The sequence below is a fragment of the Rutilus rutilus genome, assembly GCF_951802725.1.
Source record: "Rutilus rutilus genome assembly, chromosome: 1".
NCBI lineage: Eukaryota > Metazoa > Chordata > Actinopteri > Cypriniformes > Leuciscidae > Rutilus > Rutilus rutilus.
Window position 1 is genome coordinate 18,803,989 of NC_140209.1, and position 21,075 is coordinate 18,825,063.

Below are 21,075 nucleotides of genomic sequence, written 5' to 3' on the forward strand. Positions count from 1 at the left end.
ATGGGCGTTGTGCACACGCTACATTGATTAAGGCCAAGCATGCGCCCTTAAAATAGCATATGAATAACATGCGCAACGCGCCACTGACTTTAAACTGTTTTTTTTCGGTTAGTGGCGCAATTGTTTTCTAAACCTGTAAAATAGCATGAGGGAACGTTTGCGCCAGAACACGCCTCCTCTTTGCGCTGAACCGCCCCGGGGAGCGCAAGTGTATTTCTTAGTTAACCGACGTGGTTCTGTGGAGGGAAAAGTCCGCTTTGCGCGGGTGCAAAATAGGAATGATACATGCGTCCGTGTACAAAGTCAATTGCGCTGGGTGCAAGATAGGGCCCTATATCTACTCAACCTCAATTATTGGTTGTTTTTTGTGTTTTCTGAGAAACTTTTATTTTAGGAAAGTGACGATATGAATCTCAACAATGGTAACATGCTTCATGCAGCAATGCATGCTGGGAACCACCATATTATAAAACTAATGGCTCCCAGCATGCATTGCTGCATGAAGCATGTCACCATTGTTGAGACGGTGACGATATTTGTCAAACGATTTTCTTCATGATTATGAATATATATCACTTGATCATCTTTGTTCATTGTTTCCTTTGCAACAAATTATGTGTTTTGGTAAACACAGTTACAAAGACAACAACTTACATAAAAAATATAAGAACACAGAACGGTGTTAATTTAACACCGGGGAATTTACTGTGCATATTGAAAGCCTGGATGCTGTCTTTGTAGATTTTATAATGGACTATAACACTCTAACGGCGCTGATCCACTTGTCCGTGCGACACTTCTGTCGCGCCGCGCTCCACTATATTCCTATGGGTGACGTCAAGCGACTTTGTCGCGCCCGCAAAGCATTCCGGGAAGGCGGCGCTTCATTTGAAAAAATGCTGCGCGTCAAAAAGCTGGCCGATGCCCATCTTTATGCAAATGAATTCCGTCAGATGCGACGCGTCTATCCAATAGAAGTAGAGCATATGGAGACGGAGGGAAGTCTCTCGCAGGTCCTCTGTTCTGATACGCTACATTTCCCGCTGGATCAAAACCACGCCCATAGCGGTAAACCCCCATCAACGTACCAATGTGGGGAGGCACAATGTCGGACAAGTGGATCAGCGCCGTAAGGCTTCGATCACACCTAACGCGTTTTTTTTTTTTTTTTTTTTGCAGTGAGGGCGCCTTTTTTCAATTGTTTTCCTATGGCAGTGAGCGTTCTGCACGCTGTTTATGCGCCCCCAGGCACCTCGTGATTTACCGCCTGCTGCACCTCGCGTTTTTGCAGTTTAAAAAAAAAAATCTAAACCTCTGTTAATTATCAGAAAGACCTTTAGACAAATGACAGAAATAGGCCTCGTTTACACTGCAGGTCTTGATGCCCAATTCTGATTTGTTGCCTATATCCGATTTTTTTCGACCGTCCGTTTACACGTCCTTTCAATTGTGACCCATATCCGATTCATGTGTTTACACTTGCCATACAATCTGAAACATTGCGCGTGCTTAAAGGGGGACGAGCTTGCACTTCTTGCACAGATGGACGAACACGAAATATGCTTGATGCTAGCTTTGCGATTTATGAGAAGTTTGCCAAACATCACCATGATTTTGAGGCGGAGGAGACATCATTGCGCATATAGTGTGCGAGAGAGTTTTCAGGACTGGTTGGAGCATATTGTGGCGGGCTTTAACAAGGAGCAGTGGGTCCGAAATTTTAGGATGAGCAAGCCAACCTTTGATATGTTGTCAACGTTTGTCCACATTCCTGTCCTACGACGACGCAATGTTTCATCTCTTTGCAGACGCGCGTCAGGGTTGCTTTCGTCATTAAACCGCGGATACGTAGCCTAATGCCTCAGAAAACCCGATCGGCCGCATTGTGATCGGATCTCAGTGTAATGTAAACGCAGTCCAGCCATTGTGTCTGCAGTCACAGGTGGATGTCACACTAAACCCCGCCCACTGTCATTATTCCCCCTCCTCTCTCCGGAACTGAAAGCTGTGTGGTTTTGCGATACAGTCTAGTGCGAAGTACATGTAGGCTACATCGCAAATATACTGAAATGTTGGCCTTCGCAGTTCGCACCCGAAAATTGCAGAACCATTCATTTTCTGTAAAGAATGTGCATTTTTCCCACCACAGCTGGCAAAGTTCTCGGACCCATACGTTTCTCTGTACCGTTTCCATTGCGGCATATATCCACATTATAGTATGCTACTTGCAGCCTCTTCATCCTCCTCATTTTGCGAGATTTGTAAAATGTCCCCCGACTGAAAACTTTTTAAAAAGAAAACACACCACGTCGACTTTGCACTGGAGCCATCCTTTTTTTTTTTTGATGCGAGATTCGATCTGTTATCCAGATACAGAAGCCACTTGATGTGGACAGGTGTAAACGCACCGTGTCTTGATTGGCTTATGATCCGATCTGCTTGATCGGATAACGATGATCGCATGTTAATGCCTGGTGTAAACGCAGCAGTGATTCTGCTCATTAACATCAGGTGTCTTCAATAATCAAACAATCATCACTCAATTAATCACTTAAGTATCGAATTAACTCTAACACTGAGTCTGTGTTTCTTTAACACCCTGCTGATGGTTCCCATATGAACACGGTGTTAAATTTCACTGACAGTAGAAATGATGCACCCTCTCATAAACTACCCAGTTGGGTTATAATAACCAACTGCTGGTTTGCCAAACTGGAATAAACTGGATTGGTAATTTTGTCTTCTGTCCTAAGAGAAAACTTCTTGAGGTGAGTTAAGGTTTCTACAAATCATGCTCAATAAGCTGGATGTCCTTCCTCTGTTGTTTATGATGTTGTCTTCTTCTAGCACTCTTTCTCTTCTTCACTGTAGTCTTCGTCTATCTCATCTCTGCAGACGGTTTCAACACATTCTCTTCATGCCCATGTTATCCTCTTGATAATCTCTGTGGTTGATTACAAAACATTAAGTTCAAGAACTTATCTTTCAAAACTTTTGCTCATCTCATCCTGCTCTACAAAAAAGAGGAAGTCAAATGCATTTGTTTCTACAAATTAACTTAAAAGCAAGCAAATAATATTTCTTTGAAACAGGTAAACAGCAATATCACTATCCAAAACACATTCATCAGCTGGAGAAAAATCATTCTGAAAGTGATTTCAACAGTATCGCTTCTCTATTCCTATTTTCATAATAGTTGTGGTGTGAACTCTACTATCTTAAATGTTTATAACAATTTTAAGAATCATATCTTTATCTTAATAGGTTTTGCCCTTTGTGTGAACGGGCATTTATACTGTTTTTTACTGTTACATTTTCTCTTGCTATAACAAACACTTACAGCAGCCAGAGAAAAACTTACATCAAATAGTCAAGGCCAAAGAGCCCAACTAAAGCAAACACTGAATCAAAAACAAATATCAACTTCTACACCTCTGTCCATTCTCAATATGAACTTCTGTAGACATCTGACAGAAATAGTCAAAGTATCTGTATTTTATGTCTGTGATTAAGGGCAGCACAAGAGGCTCAGTGGGAAACACTGTCTGAGCCAGAAAGTATTTCCTTCAGATCTGGTTTCTCTCACGATCCAAAGATGTGTGAATTACAGATGCTAAGTTGTCTAAGTTGAAGGTTTGAGTGGTTTCTTTTATTTTCCTGATTATTGAACAAACACTATCTATGAGTTGCTTTGCAATTACAGATGGAATTTATATTGAAATAAATTGAGTTTAAATTGAATGCATCCTGAGAGTGTTTAATTGGTCCAGAAACAGTATAAATTAATTCTAAATGAGACCTTAAATTATGTTGAAAATATGTCCACAATGACCACATTTGAACTGGTTTTTAACCTTGTACGGAGGTTCCATGAACGTCTATCTCAGACGTGCAGAACTCGTCAAAAAAGACGTCATAAAAACTTTTATTCTGGCTCCTCAGTGGACGTCTCTTCAACGTATTCTTTTGTGACAAAGACGTAGAAAAGATGTCTTTTGAACATCATTTTGCTTAGGGTAGTTACTAGAATGTTAATAGTGCATTACTCGTTTGTAGCTCTGTAGTTATTTATTAATAAAGGAACAGTATTCAAAAGTGTTACCATTCACAGTATATTCCAGTAGGCTACTTTCTCGAAAACAACAAATATTACCCAGAATTCATTGTTTTCTATGGTATCTACGGTTCATTGATCTCATAACAGTCTTAATGGAAAATGGTATGTTACGTCAGAATTTGGCCGTTTTTTGATGAAAGCACACAGCAAAATCCCCAGTGTTAAATTAACACTGCTCAGTGTTTATATAATCTACACTCAGTTTAAAGTAAAACTGAAAGTGTTGAAGTTAATGAGATAATTAAGTGATTAATTGAGTGATGATTGAGCATTATTGAAGACACCTGATATTAACAAGCAGAATCACTGAAGGAGAAAATCACAAATTTTAAGTCACCAATATGGTGATCAGTGTTTGATTTAGTTGGGCTCTTGACCCTTACATTTTTAACGTTAGATTTAGTTTGGCTGCTGTAATTCAGTTATAACAGCTAGATGAATAAAGAGAAAAAGTGATATGATGGTGTTGGACATTTTTTGACCTTTAACACTGGGGATTTTGTTGTGCAACAATCCTCTCTATTCATTCCAGGTGAACAAAGAGCATCTTATGAAGAGTGTGAGAAAATGTACAAACCATGTACATAAACACATGCACACTGATGCAATTACAAAATTATACTACTGAGTAGATGAATAATAAACATTTATTCTGTATTCATAGAACACACATAAAACAATAATGGTATTATAACAGAAGTGGCTCAAGTACAAACTATACAAACACATTGTTTGTACAGGAAGTGAGAACATGAGCATGTGATGGATGATGCTGATGAACACACTCCCCTCCAGTATATAAAGATAGACCAGGGCTCCACTCCACAACGCAATATCCAGACGTTGATATTGATCTACTGAACTGGTTTGTGTCACAAAAATACAAAACTTTGTAATAATTAATTCTGAATAATTATTATTATTAATAATTATTATAATTTCAGTATTCTTTGAGGAACAATGGCTGTCTGGACTGTCTTCCTGTCTCTCTGTCTTCTCATAGCTTTGAGTGCTTCAGGTAAGAGCATTATTCAACGTTTCACATCATTACTGTTAATTTAACATGAATTGTAGCACACCTGGGACTCTGTAATGACTAATCAGAAGAATGATCTACACTGTTAACCCTTGCTGTAAAAAAAGGCGTAATTCAGACAGTATCATACCATTTTCCATTAAAACAGTAATATACCGTAGAAAACAAAAATAGCCTACAGGAATATACTGTAAATGAACAGTGCTCAAAGTCGACACTCAGAGGCTGTTTTCACAATCCAACCCTATACCCTCATTCACTATTCCCTACATCAGTTCACTAATATAGTCCACTTGACAGAGTGAATGAAAAGAAGTGAGTGAATTGAGAAACTGATGAACACCTGATAAGCAGAATCACTGAAGGACAGAGAAACAAGAACAGAAAAAAGAGAAACACAAGAACTACAACTAACTTCCAGCAATACTGAGTGTGAAACCAGTTTACAAACCAGTTTAACATTATTTCTTTCATACATGTACAAAAGTTCTTGTTGAGAATTAACAAAGATTTAGTTAATAATAAAATTTGTTGTCACCATGATGGAGATCAGTATTTGCTTTAGTTGGTCTCTTGTCCCTTGACTTCTTACCTTTCATCTCTCTCTGACTGCTGTAACAGTGAGTTTATAAAACACATTTGATATGGCAAGAAAAAGTCAAGATGAAATTTATAAGGTGCTTTTATTCTTTTGTGATGATGTCACAATCATTCTGGACATGTCTGATTTTCAGATTATTCCTGTATATATTCATTGAAATTATGGTTATGTCATATTTAGCATAAATCTGTGTATCTACAAAATGAAATCAATATTTCTGATATCAGGTCTTCTGAAAAATAACAATCATATAGTGCATTCAATTTTATTTTATTCCTGCTTGACTCAGACACACACAGACATCAACAATCAGCGTATGAATCTCAACAATGGTGAAAAGTTTCATGTCGCAATGCATGCTGGGTTCCAGGATAATATAAAACTCCCAGCATGCACTGCTGCATGAATAATAATAAAAAAAAATACTGCCACCATTGTTGAGATTAATGTGCTAAATTGTGATATCTCTGTGTTTCTAAAACATAGTGTAGCTCTGTTTTTTTTTTTTTTTTTTGGTTTATGCATGATGTGTTTAAAAAATGAGTCATAGTAATGTATTGCTGTAGTTTCACAGTGGTGATAATGTAACACTTTTGATCGAGGATAAAACTCTGAATGAATGAGAATTAATTCCTTACTGAATGAACAGGCAATATGATGAATTTGTCATCATAAGAATTACAACCACAATCATTCATAAACTGTGTGTGTGCACAAGTGTGACTTGCAAAAACACAGCTCAAGCAGCAAAAGAAAGACGAATGTTTTAGCATCAGCAACCCAACTAAAGCAAGCACTGATCTCTATAATGGTAACTTCAAACAAACATTTTCAATAACAACTTCTGTATGACAGAAATAAAGTCATACTGGGTAATAATAAGTGTAATAATGTGTAATGGCTGGAAGTCAGTCGTAGTTATTGTGTTTCTCTATTTTCTGTTCTTGTGTTTCTCTTTTCTTCAGTGATTCTGCTTGTTAACAGCAGGTGTTCATCACTAATGCTCAACAATCACTTACATATTCTCCTAATTATCTCACAGCAACACTGTCAATGTTACTTGTTACTCTTTGTAGTGTGGCTTTCCCTGTGGGGTTGAAAGGGTTAACAGTGTAAGATAAAAAGACACACCCACAAAATGTATTATAACAGTAATAAACTGTAAGTTATAAAACAGGTTTATACTGGCAACACTGTTGCCAGTAGTTTACTGTAAAATCTTATTTTTTGGGTCACCATTGTGCTGAAGAGTATAGCCTGTGCTTCAGTCCAGAAGAAGATCTACAAACATTGATGATCTGCTACATGTTGCTTTATTTAACAGGCGGTGACTGTGTAGTTGCTGGTTCAGTGGAAATCTTTTTATGTACAATAGTTTTTTAGTGGTCTCAAACAGAGCATGTGAGCGGAGTGGAGCGGGAGCGAGCGGGGAGCGCGAGCGGGCGGATCTTGGACAGAGCGCAGAGCGGCAATTTCAAAAGGACGGAGCGTCGCATTTCCCGCTCCAATTTCGCTCCGCTCCGCTCACACCACGAGTCTGAAGCATGCTCAGTCAAGCCTGACCCTGAATCCATTTGTCTTGCACAGTCATCAACAGTAGACTATTTTCAGGCAAAACTCGGCTCAATAATGGAGTTCAAAAAGTAAAATGAGAATTCATACAGGTGTAGCCTATCAATATAAGTCGCTCCGGAGTAGCCTATAAGGCGCATCAGTCAAAAAATGTGCCATGAAGAAGAAAAAACATAGGCCTAGCCTCGCACTGGACTATAAGTCACATTTATTTAGAAATTTATACCAAAAAAAAAAAATGTTATGGACGGGACAGTTCTCCATTACGGACGTGAGCGCTCTGAAAGCGGCATAAGACTGCTTTAAAACTTTCACTCAGACCTCAGACAGAAAGCACAAAGCCTGTCTTTAAAATTAATTTCGTTTTGTATTAATTGTATCTTAATTTTAATCAAGGTTTCATCAACCATTGTCTGGATTTAATAAGAAGTAGGCTAAATATATTAGAAAATAGATAACCACGATACGAAGGCGCCGGCGTGAACCTGGAGTTTGTCTCATGAATGAACCAGCGTATAGCCTACTTGCCTCACACACCTGAGACATATATATAAAGCTTGAAATGTCTACTTTTAAACAGAACAATTCAAAACGAAAGAAAACAGACTGCTCTCCCGTATGAAATGTGCATTTCTCTCAGGCGCGTTCACTACTGCGAAGATCACGAGTCAGCATCTTTCCAGCCGACAGACATAAAAAAAATTAAAATGTCTTCTGCTATATTTTACATATTCATAATCATTTTGCCGGTTCGTTGTGACAGCTTTTAGGTGCCCTTACATGTTACGTGAACGCATCAGCACTGAAAACATAGAGATTTTTTTTCTTTTGGGGGCATTTTGTTTGTTTTCAGACTTTCTCATTTGCCTGCGCGATGTTAGAGGACGCTATTAATAAAGTTGCGAGTAAGCCTACACATTGGATTCACGTTTATTATTATAGGCTATTTAAAAAAATACCCCAGTTTTTATGCCAGTCGTATAATTTTAATCATTTTTGTTGTATTTATCCGCCACACACCTTGAAGGCCGGTCCGTGTCTGATATTGTCTGATTTTAAACCGGTCCGTGGCGCAAAAAAAGGTTGGGGACCGCTACAATATACATGTAGATTTTTTTTCCTTTTTTGGAGCGAGCGGGGGGTGATTTGAGTGGAGCGCGAAGCAAACTGCGTTGAGCGCTGAGCGAAAATGAGCGGAGCGGCCTGATGTAGCTTTGAGCGGGGGAGCGGAGGGGTGAACAGTTCAGTGAGCGATGAGCGGAGATTCTCACCGCTCCACTCCGCTCACATGCTCTGGTCTCAAATGAAAGAAGTTCACAGTTTTACTTTGCTCACATTATTAATGCATTATAAATTTTAGTTCATACATTTAAATGACAGTTGGTCAATTTAAGGCAGTCGGTTTCTGCAAGTGTAATTAGTTAACTTGCGTTAGAATTTAGTGCATTTTTACAGAAACAAACTAGACTACAGTAAAGAACTGTACAATTAACAGTATTTTACTGGCAACAGTGTTGCCAGTATTTTACTGTAAAAAAACCCGGTAAGGTCTAACAGTGTAATACAGTATGTGCACTAAAGTAAATCTGAGGCTACGTCTACATCAATCCGGATACATTTGAAAACAGCGTTTTCGTTTATAAACGCTCTCCGTCCACACTAGCGTTTTCAGGCGTTTTCGGACATTTCAGTGTGGATGAGAAACTTTTGAAAAACGCCTGAAAACGCTAAATTCACCTTACTGCGCATGCGTAAAACCCCACAAAAGATCACTGATATGATTCAGATGGAAAAATAAATAATGAAGTTATCACGCAATTCTTCTGACAGGATCATTTTATTTAGTAAAATATCTCACCATTCACTGATGCGGTCCAGGTTGCACGCACACTGTAAAAATGAATACGCTATATCTAATAAATAAAATTGTGGCAACAGATTACAAGCAATATTATTAATTAAATTTAACAAATAAGAATTGAGTAATAATTAATCAAATTAATTCCTTAAAAGGTAACCATTTAAAATGAGTAAAATTTACAACAATTTTTTTTTAAACTTTTTTTTTTTTTTTTTGGCAACATTGAAGACACCTGATGTTAACAAGCAGAATCACTGAAGGAGAAAACCGGAATTTTAAGTCACCAGTATGGTGATCCGTGTGTGTTTTAGTTGGGCTCTTGACCCTTAAATTATTTACTTTAGATTTTGTTTGTTTGGCTGCTGTACCTGAGTAATAACAGCCAGATGAACAACGAGAAAAGGTGATCTGATGGTGTTGGTTGTGTTTTAACATAATCATTATTTCACAATCATTTAACCTGAATCACTGAACTCATATAGAGCCCAAATTCTGAGTTAGGTTTACTTTATTAATTATAGCAGCTCTGTCCTTGTACAGCATAATATTTTTAGCCTTTTCAATGAAATCCATATGATCAAATCAATAAAAAAAAAAAAAGTTTTATGTAGGCATAGAACAGCAAGAATTTGCGTATGAATCTCAGCAATGGGGACAAACAGATCACCTCTGATCATAAGCTCATTATTTATTCATGCAGCAATGTATGATGGGAGCCATGAATGAGTTTTGATTGGTTACACCCAGAATGCACTGCAACATGTCGCCATTGTTGAGATTCACAGGCTGATTATTGATGTCTGTGTGTCTAAAAACTAAATAAAAAAAAATAAAAAAAAAATAAAAAATTGTATATGAGACATGTTTAAGAAATCTTTGGATTACATTGTAAAAGTTCAAAATAGTATTCTGTGCAAGAACAGTGCTGCTATAATTAAAAACCTAAATTGGTAAATTAGGTTCCAAAGTAAATTGGGATCTATATGAGTTCAGAGATTCAGGTCAAATGATTGTGAAATAATGATTATGTTAAAACACAACCAACACCATCAGATCACCTTTTCTCATTGTTCATCTGGCTGTTATAATTCAGGTACAGCAGCCAAACAAAATCTACAGTAAATGATTTAAGGTGAAGAGCCCAACTAAAGCAAACACTGATCCCCATAATGGTGACTTTAAATTACGGTTTTCTCCTTCCGTGATTCTGCTTGTTAACATCAGGTGTCTTCAATGTTGCCAATAAAAAAAACAATTTTTTTTTGTAAATTCTACTCATTTTAAATGGTTACCTTTTAAGGAATTAATTTGATTAATTCTTACTCAATTCTAATTTGTTAAATTTAATTACTAATATTGCTTGTAATCTGTTGCCACAATTTTATTGATTATATATAGCGTATTCATTTTTACAACGCAACTGCTCTCATGTATTGCCGCAGGACAGCAAATGTGAGTAAATTCTGTCATCTTTGCAGGACTGTGATATGAAGAGTGTGCAATGTAGAATATTTTTAACAACTGTGTGAAAGTGCATAGCATAACAGGCACAATACTGGTATAAACATGAATATCTATTGGTACAATATGCGTCACATGACTTAATTTACGTCATCGTTTTTAAATACCACCGGTTTCACAGTCCACACTACAACGTGAAAACGGCGTTTTCAAATGTATCCACTTTGGAGAGCGTTTTCAAAAAAGCTCAGTTTTCATTAATAAAAACGCTGTCTCAGTGTGGACGGAAGGCCAAAACAGAGAGAAAAATATACGTTTTCGTTTGAAAACGAAATTTTTCTAAATTTTTTTTAGTGTGGACATGGCCTGAGTTTGTTTCTTAATTATTATGATAACATTTAGACAATAAAACAACAGCAATTATATCAGCTAAAGTTATTGATTCGTATGAATGTATTTTATTATGTTTATTGTTGAAACACAACAACAAATACGCATGTTAAATCTGTAGTATAATTTTTTTGAGGAACATTATACCCTTTAAAGCACGTTCCTCTCACCTCAAGAAAATATTTTTTACGTTTCCAAAACCAACACTGAATATTTGGAGAACGGTCTTATAACAAAAGTCTGTTAGCTGGGATTTCTGTCAGATGTCTGCCGAAGTTCATATTGAGAATTAACAGAGGTTTAGATGTTGATATTTATGTTTCATTTGTTTGCAGTGTTTGCTTTAGTTGGGCTCTTGGTCCCTTTACTTCTTGTGTTATCTTTTCTCTGGCTGCTGTAACCGTGTGTTTGTAAAACACGATTGTTGTGGCAAAGAAAGCCAAGATAAAGTGAGATCAGGTGTCATCAGCTCATTGATAATGACAAAACCATCATGTAACTGCAGTATTGGCACTAATAGAATAAAAATGATTGCTTATCTGAAGGAGGATTAAATGCATGTGCAGACAATGTTTTGAGTAAGTGTTTCATATGGTCACACACAGACATCAATAGTTTGCATATGAATCACAACAACAGTGAACTAGTTTTTAACCTTGTACGGAGGTTCCATGAACGTCTATATCAGACGTGCAGAACACGTTAAAAAAGACGTCATAAAAACTTTCATTCTGGCTCCTCAGTGGACGTCTTATCAACGTACGGTTTTCTGACAAAGACGTTGAGAAAACTTCTTTTGGACATCATTTTGCTTAGTGGGTTGGACGAGAAGCTGTGCTAAATGCTCAAATAGGAAAGGCCTGGAAATTCTGTTATGAGTCTTGCAAATTTAATCCGTTTAGTTATTGAATGTGGTTGTCACTCGTAATAATTACTGAACTGTGTTAACCTTACCAATTTTAGAACTCAAAAGATATATGTATATATAATTTATTTTTTATTTTTAATAAAGGACTGAAAACTTCTGCTGTTGTGTAACTGTATCTTCTTCTTTTTTTTAAAATCTTAATTCTTTTCACAGCAGAACATGTGATTGTGGGTGGGACTGGTGGTGATGAATTCACGTTTAAGTCCGCTCTCTACAACAACTTTTATAAGATCATCATTACTTACAATAAGGTGAGGGTGGTTGAAGATTGTTTTCATTCTATCATTTTTTATTCCTATATTTAATCAAATTACTATCTTTTAGTTATTTTGTTCACATGAAATCAATTTGTGCCACAGGCGAGTTACACCTTTGGATCCTACGTGACATCACTGAACACAATCCAGGTGATTTTCCAGGATTATCAGATGATTCAAGTTGGTAGTGTAGCAGGACGAAACAAAGAAGAATTTCTTATTGAGGGCACTGATAAAATTGTCGCTGCAACACTGTGGCCAAATAAGAATAATAACAGATTTTGCGGTCTGGAAATTGTGGTTAAAAAAATTAACGGTAAAAAACAAACAATGTCTATCAAATGTAGTGCACTGGGGGAGCCTGTGATTGTTAATGTTGGATCAGGAAAGTGTTATGGCATTAAAGGGAGAAGTGGAGATGAAATTGATGCTCTGGGTTTCTACTGCAATTAGCCTCCAGCTTTATAATCCAAATAACATCTGAATGTGGGACATCTGAACAGCAATCATATTGTAAGACTTGATTTTCCTACCAAGACAAAAGCTGAGACAAAATTCACCCTGCAATAAAGCAATAAAACACACCCTGGACAGAAGATCGCAAAGAAAGAGCACAGGACATTGTCTTGTTCAAACTTTTCTCCTTCCTTATCTCTGCATCCCCCTCCTCTCTCCCTGAGTCAAGTCACTAAAAGTTCACTGAGAATGTCTATATATCACATATGATGTGATTTCATGTTTGGTATCATTTTAAATGTCTCAGTGCGATTGGTAAAATGGTCTTAATTTCATTGCATTCACTGGTAGTATGAGAAAGATTGAAAACTCTTTGGGTGATGTCTCTTTAAGATATCTGATGTATTTATTATTTCTGAATTGGCTTTTAATAATTTACTTGTGTAATTAAAAATGATATGATAAATTTTTACCTGACAAATAAAATGTTATATTTGAATTATTCTGAACTGTTCTGAAATCATTATTTCTAGTAGACTACTGTTTAGTCTGGTGTTTCCTCAAATCTCTGTCCAGGATAGATCAAACCGAAGGCACTAATGAATGAGCACTGTGCCAATGTTCGTCCAACTATTTGTACTGTATTTTTTATTTATTTTTTCTAAACTGGTTTAATTATTCTTATTTCTTTTGATTATTTTAATTTATTCTATGTAAAGCACGTTGAATTACCATTGTGTATGAAATGTGCTATTTAAATAAACTTGCCTTGCATTTTAATGGAAAATGGTATGATAATTTTAGAATTTGACCCTTTTTTTTACAGCAAGGGTTGACAGTGTGGTTATTCGTTGTTAATAGATTTTCACTAACAATGTTTTGTAACACTTTTACAAAAAACACAAACTGTCAACTGTCAAACTGCACAACTAAAGGAACACTGATCACCATAATGATGACCAAATATTTACAATAAAACATCAATATTTAAACGTCTATTAATTATCAGAAAGAACTGTAGACAAGTGACAGAAATAAAGTCAGTCTGGTTTGTAATAAGAGATATTTAATGTCTTTTCAGTTGATTTCATCTAAAGCTGTGGTTGAAGTCAGTTGAGGTTCTTGTGTTTCTCTTTTCTTCAGTGATTCTGCTCATTAACATCAGGTGTCTTCAATAAACAATTATCACACAATTAATCACTTAAGAATCAAATTAACTCTAACACTGAGTCTGTGTTTATTTAACACCCTGCTGATGGTTTCCATATGAACACAGTGTTAAATTTCACTGACAGTTGAAATGATGCACCCTCTCATAAACTACCCAGTTGGGTTATAATAACCAACTGCTGGTTTGCCAAACTGGAATAAACTGGATTGGTAATTTTGTCTTCTGTCCTAAAAGAAAACTTCTTGAGGTGAGTTAAGGTTTCTGCAAATCATGCTTAATATTAATTTCAGCATTTACTAAAACAATATTAAAATCAAAATTAGTTACTGCACTGACTGTGACATAACATGAACAAACAATTAAAAGTTGTATTATTATTAACTAAGATTAACAAATAGGCCTACAGTAGCCAAACAAATATTTTGCTCATGATTAGTTAATGTTAGTTAATATGAATTATAAACAAATTAACCTTATTGTAAAGTGTACTATGAAATCAAAGATATAAATTCCTTACAATTTAGAGCTGGACATGGACTCTTTTCACTTGATGTATATCCCTAAGCTAATAACACTTGCTATGGCCTTGGATAAAAACTAATGACATTGTCAGACTCAGAATGCGGCTAAAATTGAGTTACATTTTTTTTTTCTCGATTGAAAGGGGTGGTTTATTCCTTTTGTAATCTGATCGAGAGAACATGTAAATGCTTGATCAGATTGAAAACCGAAACTGAAACAGATAGATTTGTTTGCCTCTCCAGACTAGTCCCATTGCCAGTTGTTCTATTCCCTGACCGAGGGGACCCTCGGCACGGACGTGGCACCTTCGTGTGTGTTTCTACACCTGCGTGACAGTCTCTTTGTTTGATCAAAGCCACAACACAAAGAGTATTTTCCTACATACACACGCCTGCCTGCCTTTTGAAGACGAGAGTGGTAGCCTAAATGTTACGGACATATTATCAAGGTACAGTTCAGCCTATTATTGGTTTTTATTTCCACTTCCCTTTTATCCAAAGAGACGGAACTATTTGCACTGTATTGATCAATAGGAAATACATCATGCTAAAATAATCTGTCATATACTGTGGCTCACATTAATTGGGTCGCTTGTAAGTCGCAGCAGCACGAATTACGTGACCAGCAACATATTTCTGCTTCAAATATTGTGCGTAGTTAACAGTGAGTGGTGGTTTCAGACATTATTTTATTAAAGTACATTTGTCAGTGCCGCACTCGTACTGACTCTTATTCTGCCTGACAGAAAGAAAAGCTTGTAGCTTACTGAAGGCGGAGCGGTTTGACCAATCAGATGAAAGGGGCGTTTCACCGCCGCCCACATGTGCAAATGAAATATTGAACCCATAAACCGATTTGTAAACCACAAACGAAAAATAAAAAAAATCGAGCCAAAATCTCATTTTTCATTTTTTAAACTAAACAAAAAAACGAATAAACGAGCTGGTTTTCATTTCTCGTTATTCCATTCCAAACAGGAAATGAAATGAGCATTTGCTCGTGCAGTTTGAAGATTCCGCCTACCACTTCACCTCCGCCAAAAAAAAAATATTTAAATTTTTTTTGTATTATTATTGTTAGTGGCAATGGTGTATAAGTGTATTGTTATTTATTATAATATTTATTTTAATAATTATAATTATTTACATTTATCAGAGAGGGGCACAATACATTGAGACAAAAGGGGCAGGGGCTTGAGCCCCCCCTGTGCACGCCACTGTTTTATTTGGAATCCCATAAAAACTGTACAGTAAATAAAACAATACATATAAATAAATAAACACATAAATACATTTTAAATTTATAAAACCTTAACGGGTGGGTTTTTTTGGCAGCCATTCACGTCATGCCTCTTGTCTTTTTCAACTAGCTTTCACTAGTTAATCTGTGGATTTGCCATGGTCACCGTCCTTCATGGGTTATAGAATTGGGGAAAGTTGCAGCATACGAAAAAAAAATGCATATAGACTACTTGGTTTTGGAGAAAGTGGAGTAAATATTTGACATTTATTGAAGGTATACAGGATAATAACCTGGTAGTGAGACACAAAATAAGAGTGGCTTTAATATATTTGGTGAGTGTGACTAACTTTTTCAAATTATAATTTTACTTGTTTCATTATTTATTTATTTGTGGGATTTATTCTAGCAATCTAGTGTTTTGGGGTTTTGTTTTACTGTTGGTATTTTAGGATGTCAAATTACTTATTCTAATGTGTGTTAGTGTGAAAAGAGAGAGAGGGTGATACCCAAATTATATGTCACTGAGTCATTAACTTATCATTCACAAAACACAATCAAACAAACACAATTAAACTTCTTTAAAACACATTTATTACCTCCACTGAACATTTCTAAAGGGAAGTAAATGAGTCAAAGTAGCTTGTTTCTTCTACATTGATTGTTCATTTCACACACACAAATGGCTTCTTGTCAGAACATACGTCATCATTCCAGTTGCCATCTGTTGCAAGATAGAACAAAATAGTTGTTTTTATCATTTGTGTATTATGAAAAAAAAAAAAGAATGAATGTTTATTTAGATAGTTTGAGCATTAACATCAGTTACTTACTGTCATAGTTCATCTCAAGGCAGTGCTCATTTCCAGCATAGTTACTGGGATTTCCAGGTGACCATATTTTAAATTTCATTTTGGATCCATCACTCCAGAGCCAATCTCCCTCCTGTGAACAGAGTTGTGTTTATGTCCACAGCTTACATGGCTTAATTTAATCTTTATTCATCTAAAATATGATTCCTCATGAACCCTAACCCCATCTCCACTTTAAAAATGTCAGCAATCTAAACAGAAATGAATATAAATTACTTCACAAAAAGGGTATCAGTAAAGAACATGTGAAAAATATTTAAGGCAGGGCTAAATTACTCAATTATCATATCAGCATCTATTTCACATCAAGTTTCACAATACAAACACTCGAGTATGACATGATCATGGTGAGCGGTGCCCATCTCATGGTTGCCAATGCCCTAAACTAACTTTTCGGAGGACCCCCCAAAAAAATAAAAAATTATAAAAACACTATCTTCATGCATTTTGAAAAATGTTTTAATATAAAATTTGTTTTAATGTAAATGTAACTGTTAATGCCCAGTAGCACAAAAAGTATGATCAAAAAAAGAATTGCATACCTGAACAGCATCACTCCCTCCGATCCAGGCACGAGTTGTGGCACTAGTTTCGGATCTAATCAGGTTCTGTACAAAAGTGTACTCCTCAAGGCTGTGCACAGAAGCAAGGTTCCCATCATGGCCCAAACAGCTTTTCTGTAGAGGCGGAGACATGAACAAACACCACTATTTATAAAAATAAATAAAAAAATGTGTTATTTTAAATTAATTTTCCAAAATCTGTGACATGCCTTCAAATGTATTATTTTACACGTGAAGTTTAAATTCTGCCTTTTGAGGCGGGACTACTTTTGTAGAAAAGGTTCTGCTTATACTGTATATAGATTAGATAGACTTATATAGTATATAGATTATACTAATCTAGTTTTTAAGTGATCCTAACACACTACTCTCATGATGTGTTGTGTCTGTATTTTCCTAGAGCTCCATTGTAATTTATTTACTGTTAACATTTTTTTGTTTTTAAACTGAGGAACAAGTTGAAATTATTTTCCTCTGATAATTGACAGTTGTCAGAGATGTTTACAGAGCTTAAGTTGTATTTAACCAAGAATATTCGTTTATGATTTGTTATGTCATATTAGAAGATGAATGTATCATACCTCGGCATCAATCCACGTGTGAGCTTGATTGAAAAACCTGAAGCATCTGCATCCATAGGCAGACCATCCTGATGAACAGCCTGTTAAAGGGAAGTTTTGTGTGTTATTATTTTTTTATTTCATTTTTACCATTAATGACCTTTCATGTAATTAAATTAAGAATTTTAAGGTACAGTGTGTAACTTTTGTCCCTTTACCGGTTAAAACACAAAAAGGCATGCGACATTGTTGTGGTCGTGCTTCGGCTTTGCATGACAGTGCAGATGAAGACGACGCTTCACAATAGATGCTTTACAGTGAACTCTGTTAGACAGTCTATCTGTTCAATAAAACACCTTTGAGTAATAAAAACACCATCATCTCCACTTCGCTTTTACAACATTTCAAATCCTTCAGTTCTCTCCATCTCCTAAAGCTGATGTTGGTTCTTGTTTTATTACGAGATCTGTCGCGTTCTCTTTTCTCCTCTGTTCGGTGTTTGTTTAAAACAGGTTTTTGCTGCTCCATCTCTTCCTTTCCTGCTCATGTGAAAGCTAACCCCTGCCACTCACACACCAGACACATGGCAAAGTAGCCGGAGCAACTTTTCTCTATTTACATATATGATGAGACACGCACGGGTGAGTGATGTATGTACGCAATTCCCCATGAAAACCATTCCGACAGGTCTAAAATATAAACACTTATAACAGGCTTACCATAGTGAATCAGTGAATCATGTTTTGTAAGAAGGATTGATGATGTATTGACTCAAAACTTAAAATTGTATATTTTGAACAAAAAAACCTACATAGTGTACCTTAAATAAACAAAGGATTTATTTAATTTTTTTAATAGAGAAACATCACATTTAAGATTTTGCACTAATCAAATAAGTATTTTTTAGTTTTTGTTTACATTAATCATGCAAACCTGTTTTTCAGTCAAATTTTCTTTCTTCCAAGATGCTCTTTAGGACATTTTTAAAGCACGCTGGAGAACATGATCATCAGGTATCACACATACTTGTTAAGGTAGAGAAATGCAAAGGTTTTGGACTTTTGGACTGTATACACACTGACAAGAGAAGTAGAAGACAAAAGAAGCCTTACCGCCACAAACTTTACTTCCAACATCAGGGTGTCTATTGTGAACAGGTTTCGCTTCCACTTAAAAAGAAAGAAATACTACATTTTTAAAACAGAAATGCTAATAGCAGCAGCAGTAGTACTGGTACTGCTATTCTACTACTACTACTAATAATAATAAATATACTACAGATTTAACATGCATATTTTTTTTATATTTTTTTTTATTGTCAACAATAAAAATATACAATACATTAATATGAATCAATAACTTTAGCTGATATAATTGTTGTTGTTTTATTGTATAAATGTTATCATAATAATTAAGTAACAAACTCGGGTTTACTTTAGTGCACATACTGTATTAGATCATTCTTCTGATTAGTCATTACAGAGTCCCAGGTGTGCTACAATTCATGTTAAAATAACAGTAATGATGTGAAACGTTGAATAATGCTCTTACCTGAAGCTCTCAAAGCCATGAGAAGACAGAGAGACAGGTAGACAGTCCAGACCGCCATTGTTTCTCAAAGAATACTGAAACAGAATTATTCAGAATTATTACAAAGTTTTGTATTTTTGTGACACAAACCAGTTCAGTACATCAATATCAGCGTCTGGATATTGCGTTGTGGAGCGGAGCCCTGGTTTATCTTTTTATATACTGGAGGGGAGTGTGTTTATCAGCATCATCCATCACATGCTCATGTTCTCACTTCCTGTACAAACAATGTTTTTGTATAGTTTGTGCTTGAGCCACTTCTGTTATAATATCTTTTTTTTTTACGTGTCTTTTATGTGTGTTCTTGGTATGTGTACAGAATAAATAAATGTTTATTATTCATCTATTCAGTAGTGTAATTTTGTAATTGCATCAGTGTGCATGTTTTATGTACATGGTTTATAAATTTTCTCACACTCTTCATAAGATGCTCTTTGTTCACCTGGAATGAATGCAGGATTGTTGCGGTCATCAGCAAATATGCACACTCTAAAACCTTGCTGTAAAAAAAACGGCCAAATTCTGACCGTAACATACCATTCTCCCTAGATACCCTAGAAAACAATGAATTCTGGGTAATATTTGTTGTTTTCGAGAAAGTAGCCTACTGGAATATACTGTGAATGGTAACACTTTTGAATACTGTTCCTTCATTAATGAATAACTACAGAGCTACAAACGAGTAATGCACTATTAACATTCTAGTAACTACCCTAAGCAAAATGATGTTCAAAAGACGTCTTTTCTACGTCTTTGTCACAAAAGCGTACGTTGAAGAGACGTCCACTGAGGAGCCAGAATAAAAGTTTTTATGACGTATTTTTTTGACATGTTCTGCACGTCTGATATAGACGTGATGATGAACAAGGTATGTTGACCGTACACTTTTGTGACAAAGACATTGAAAAGATGTATTTTGAACATAATTTTGCTTAGTGGCTACTATTAACTAACAAGAAACTCTGTTCACTATTAGCTAACAAAGATGGTCAGGTGATACATCACTCATCATCATAAAGAAAAATGTGATCAAAAGTGATCGCTTGTTATTATTAGATTTTCACCAGCAATGCTTTCTTGCCAGATATCAAACATTCTGAATGTAATTTTTAAATACATTATAAGAATTTTTTTTAGATACACATACAAACAGCAGCATGTCTTCTTCTATGATATGTCTGCTTCTAATATGAATCTCAATACATATTATGCTGCTGTTGTTATTTATCTGTACTGGTTGATTAAGATGAGTGTCATTAATGTTTGTTTTTGTGTTACTGATGTTTTATAGATGTCATATTGTGAGAAATAACAGTATTAAGGCCCGTTCACACCAAGGATGATAACTATTAAAATAACGATAAAGATATAGTTCTTAAGATCGTTCTAAATATCAAAGATAGTAGAGTTCACACCACAACGAAAATAGGCATAGAGAAGCGATATTGTTGGAAACACTTTCAGAATGATATTTCTCCAGCTGATGAATGTGTTTTGGATATTGATATTGCTATTTACCTGTTTCAAAGAAGTATTATTTGCTTGCTTTTAAGTTAATGCCATATAAAGATGCTTGAATGCGGCTTGGAAAGAACCTGTATTACTTAAAATGGAGTTAATGTAGAAACAAATGTATTTGACTTCCTCTTTTTTGTAGAGCAGGATGAGATGAGCAAAAGTTTTGAAAGATAAGTTCTTGAACTTAATGTTTTGTAATCAACCACAGAGATTATCAAGAGGATAACATGGGCGTGAAGAGAACGTGTTGAAAGAGATGAAGAAGAGAAAGAGTGCTAGAAGAAGACAACAGCATAAATGACAGAGGAAGGACATCCAGCTTATTAAGCATGATTTGTAGAAACCTTAACTCACCTCAAGA

At 35.7% G+C, this 21,075-nt stretch overlaps 2 protein-coding genes and 1 long non-coding RNA gene across 3 annotated transcripts in view; 2 read left to right on the forward strand and 1 right to left on the reverse strand.

The window, feature by feature from the left end:
* LOC311292364 (uncharacterized protein) overlaps positions 1-21,075 on the forward strand; it is a 78,871-nt gene that overhangs the window by 24,813 nt on the left and 32,983 nt on the right. The gene's annotated exons all lie outside the window — the stretch shown is intronic.
* Positions 4,935-13,182, forward strand: LOC311292807. The gene is made up of 4 exons (XR_014627804.1): positions 4,935-4,982; positions 5,062-5,135; positions 12,120-12,217; positions 12,326-13,182. It is a non-coding gene; the product is annotated as an uncharacterized lncRNA (long non-coding RNA).
* LOC311276474 (galactose-specific lectin nattectin-like) lies at positions 16,183-19,335 on the reverse strand. Its single transcript, XM_084386151.1, has 6 exons — positions 19,158-19,335; positions 18,719-18,775; positions 17,628-17,707; positions 17,026-17,160; positions 16,445-16,556; positions 16,183-16,335 (listed from the first exon to the last, which is right to left on the reverse strand). Exons 1-6 carry the CDS (start codon positions 19,213-19,215, stop codon positions 16,277-16,279), a joined length of 501 nt encoding a protein of 166 aa, XP_084242277.1. The 5' UTR covers positions 19,216-19,335; the 3' UTR covers positions 16,183-16,276.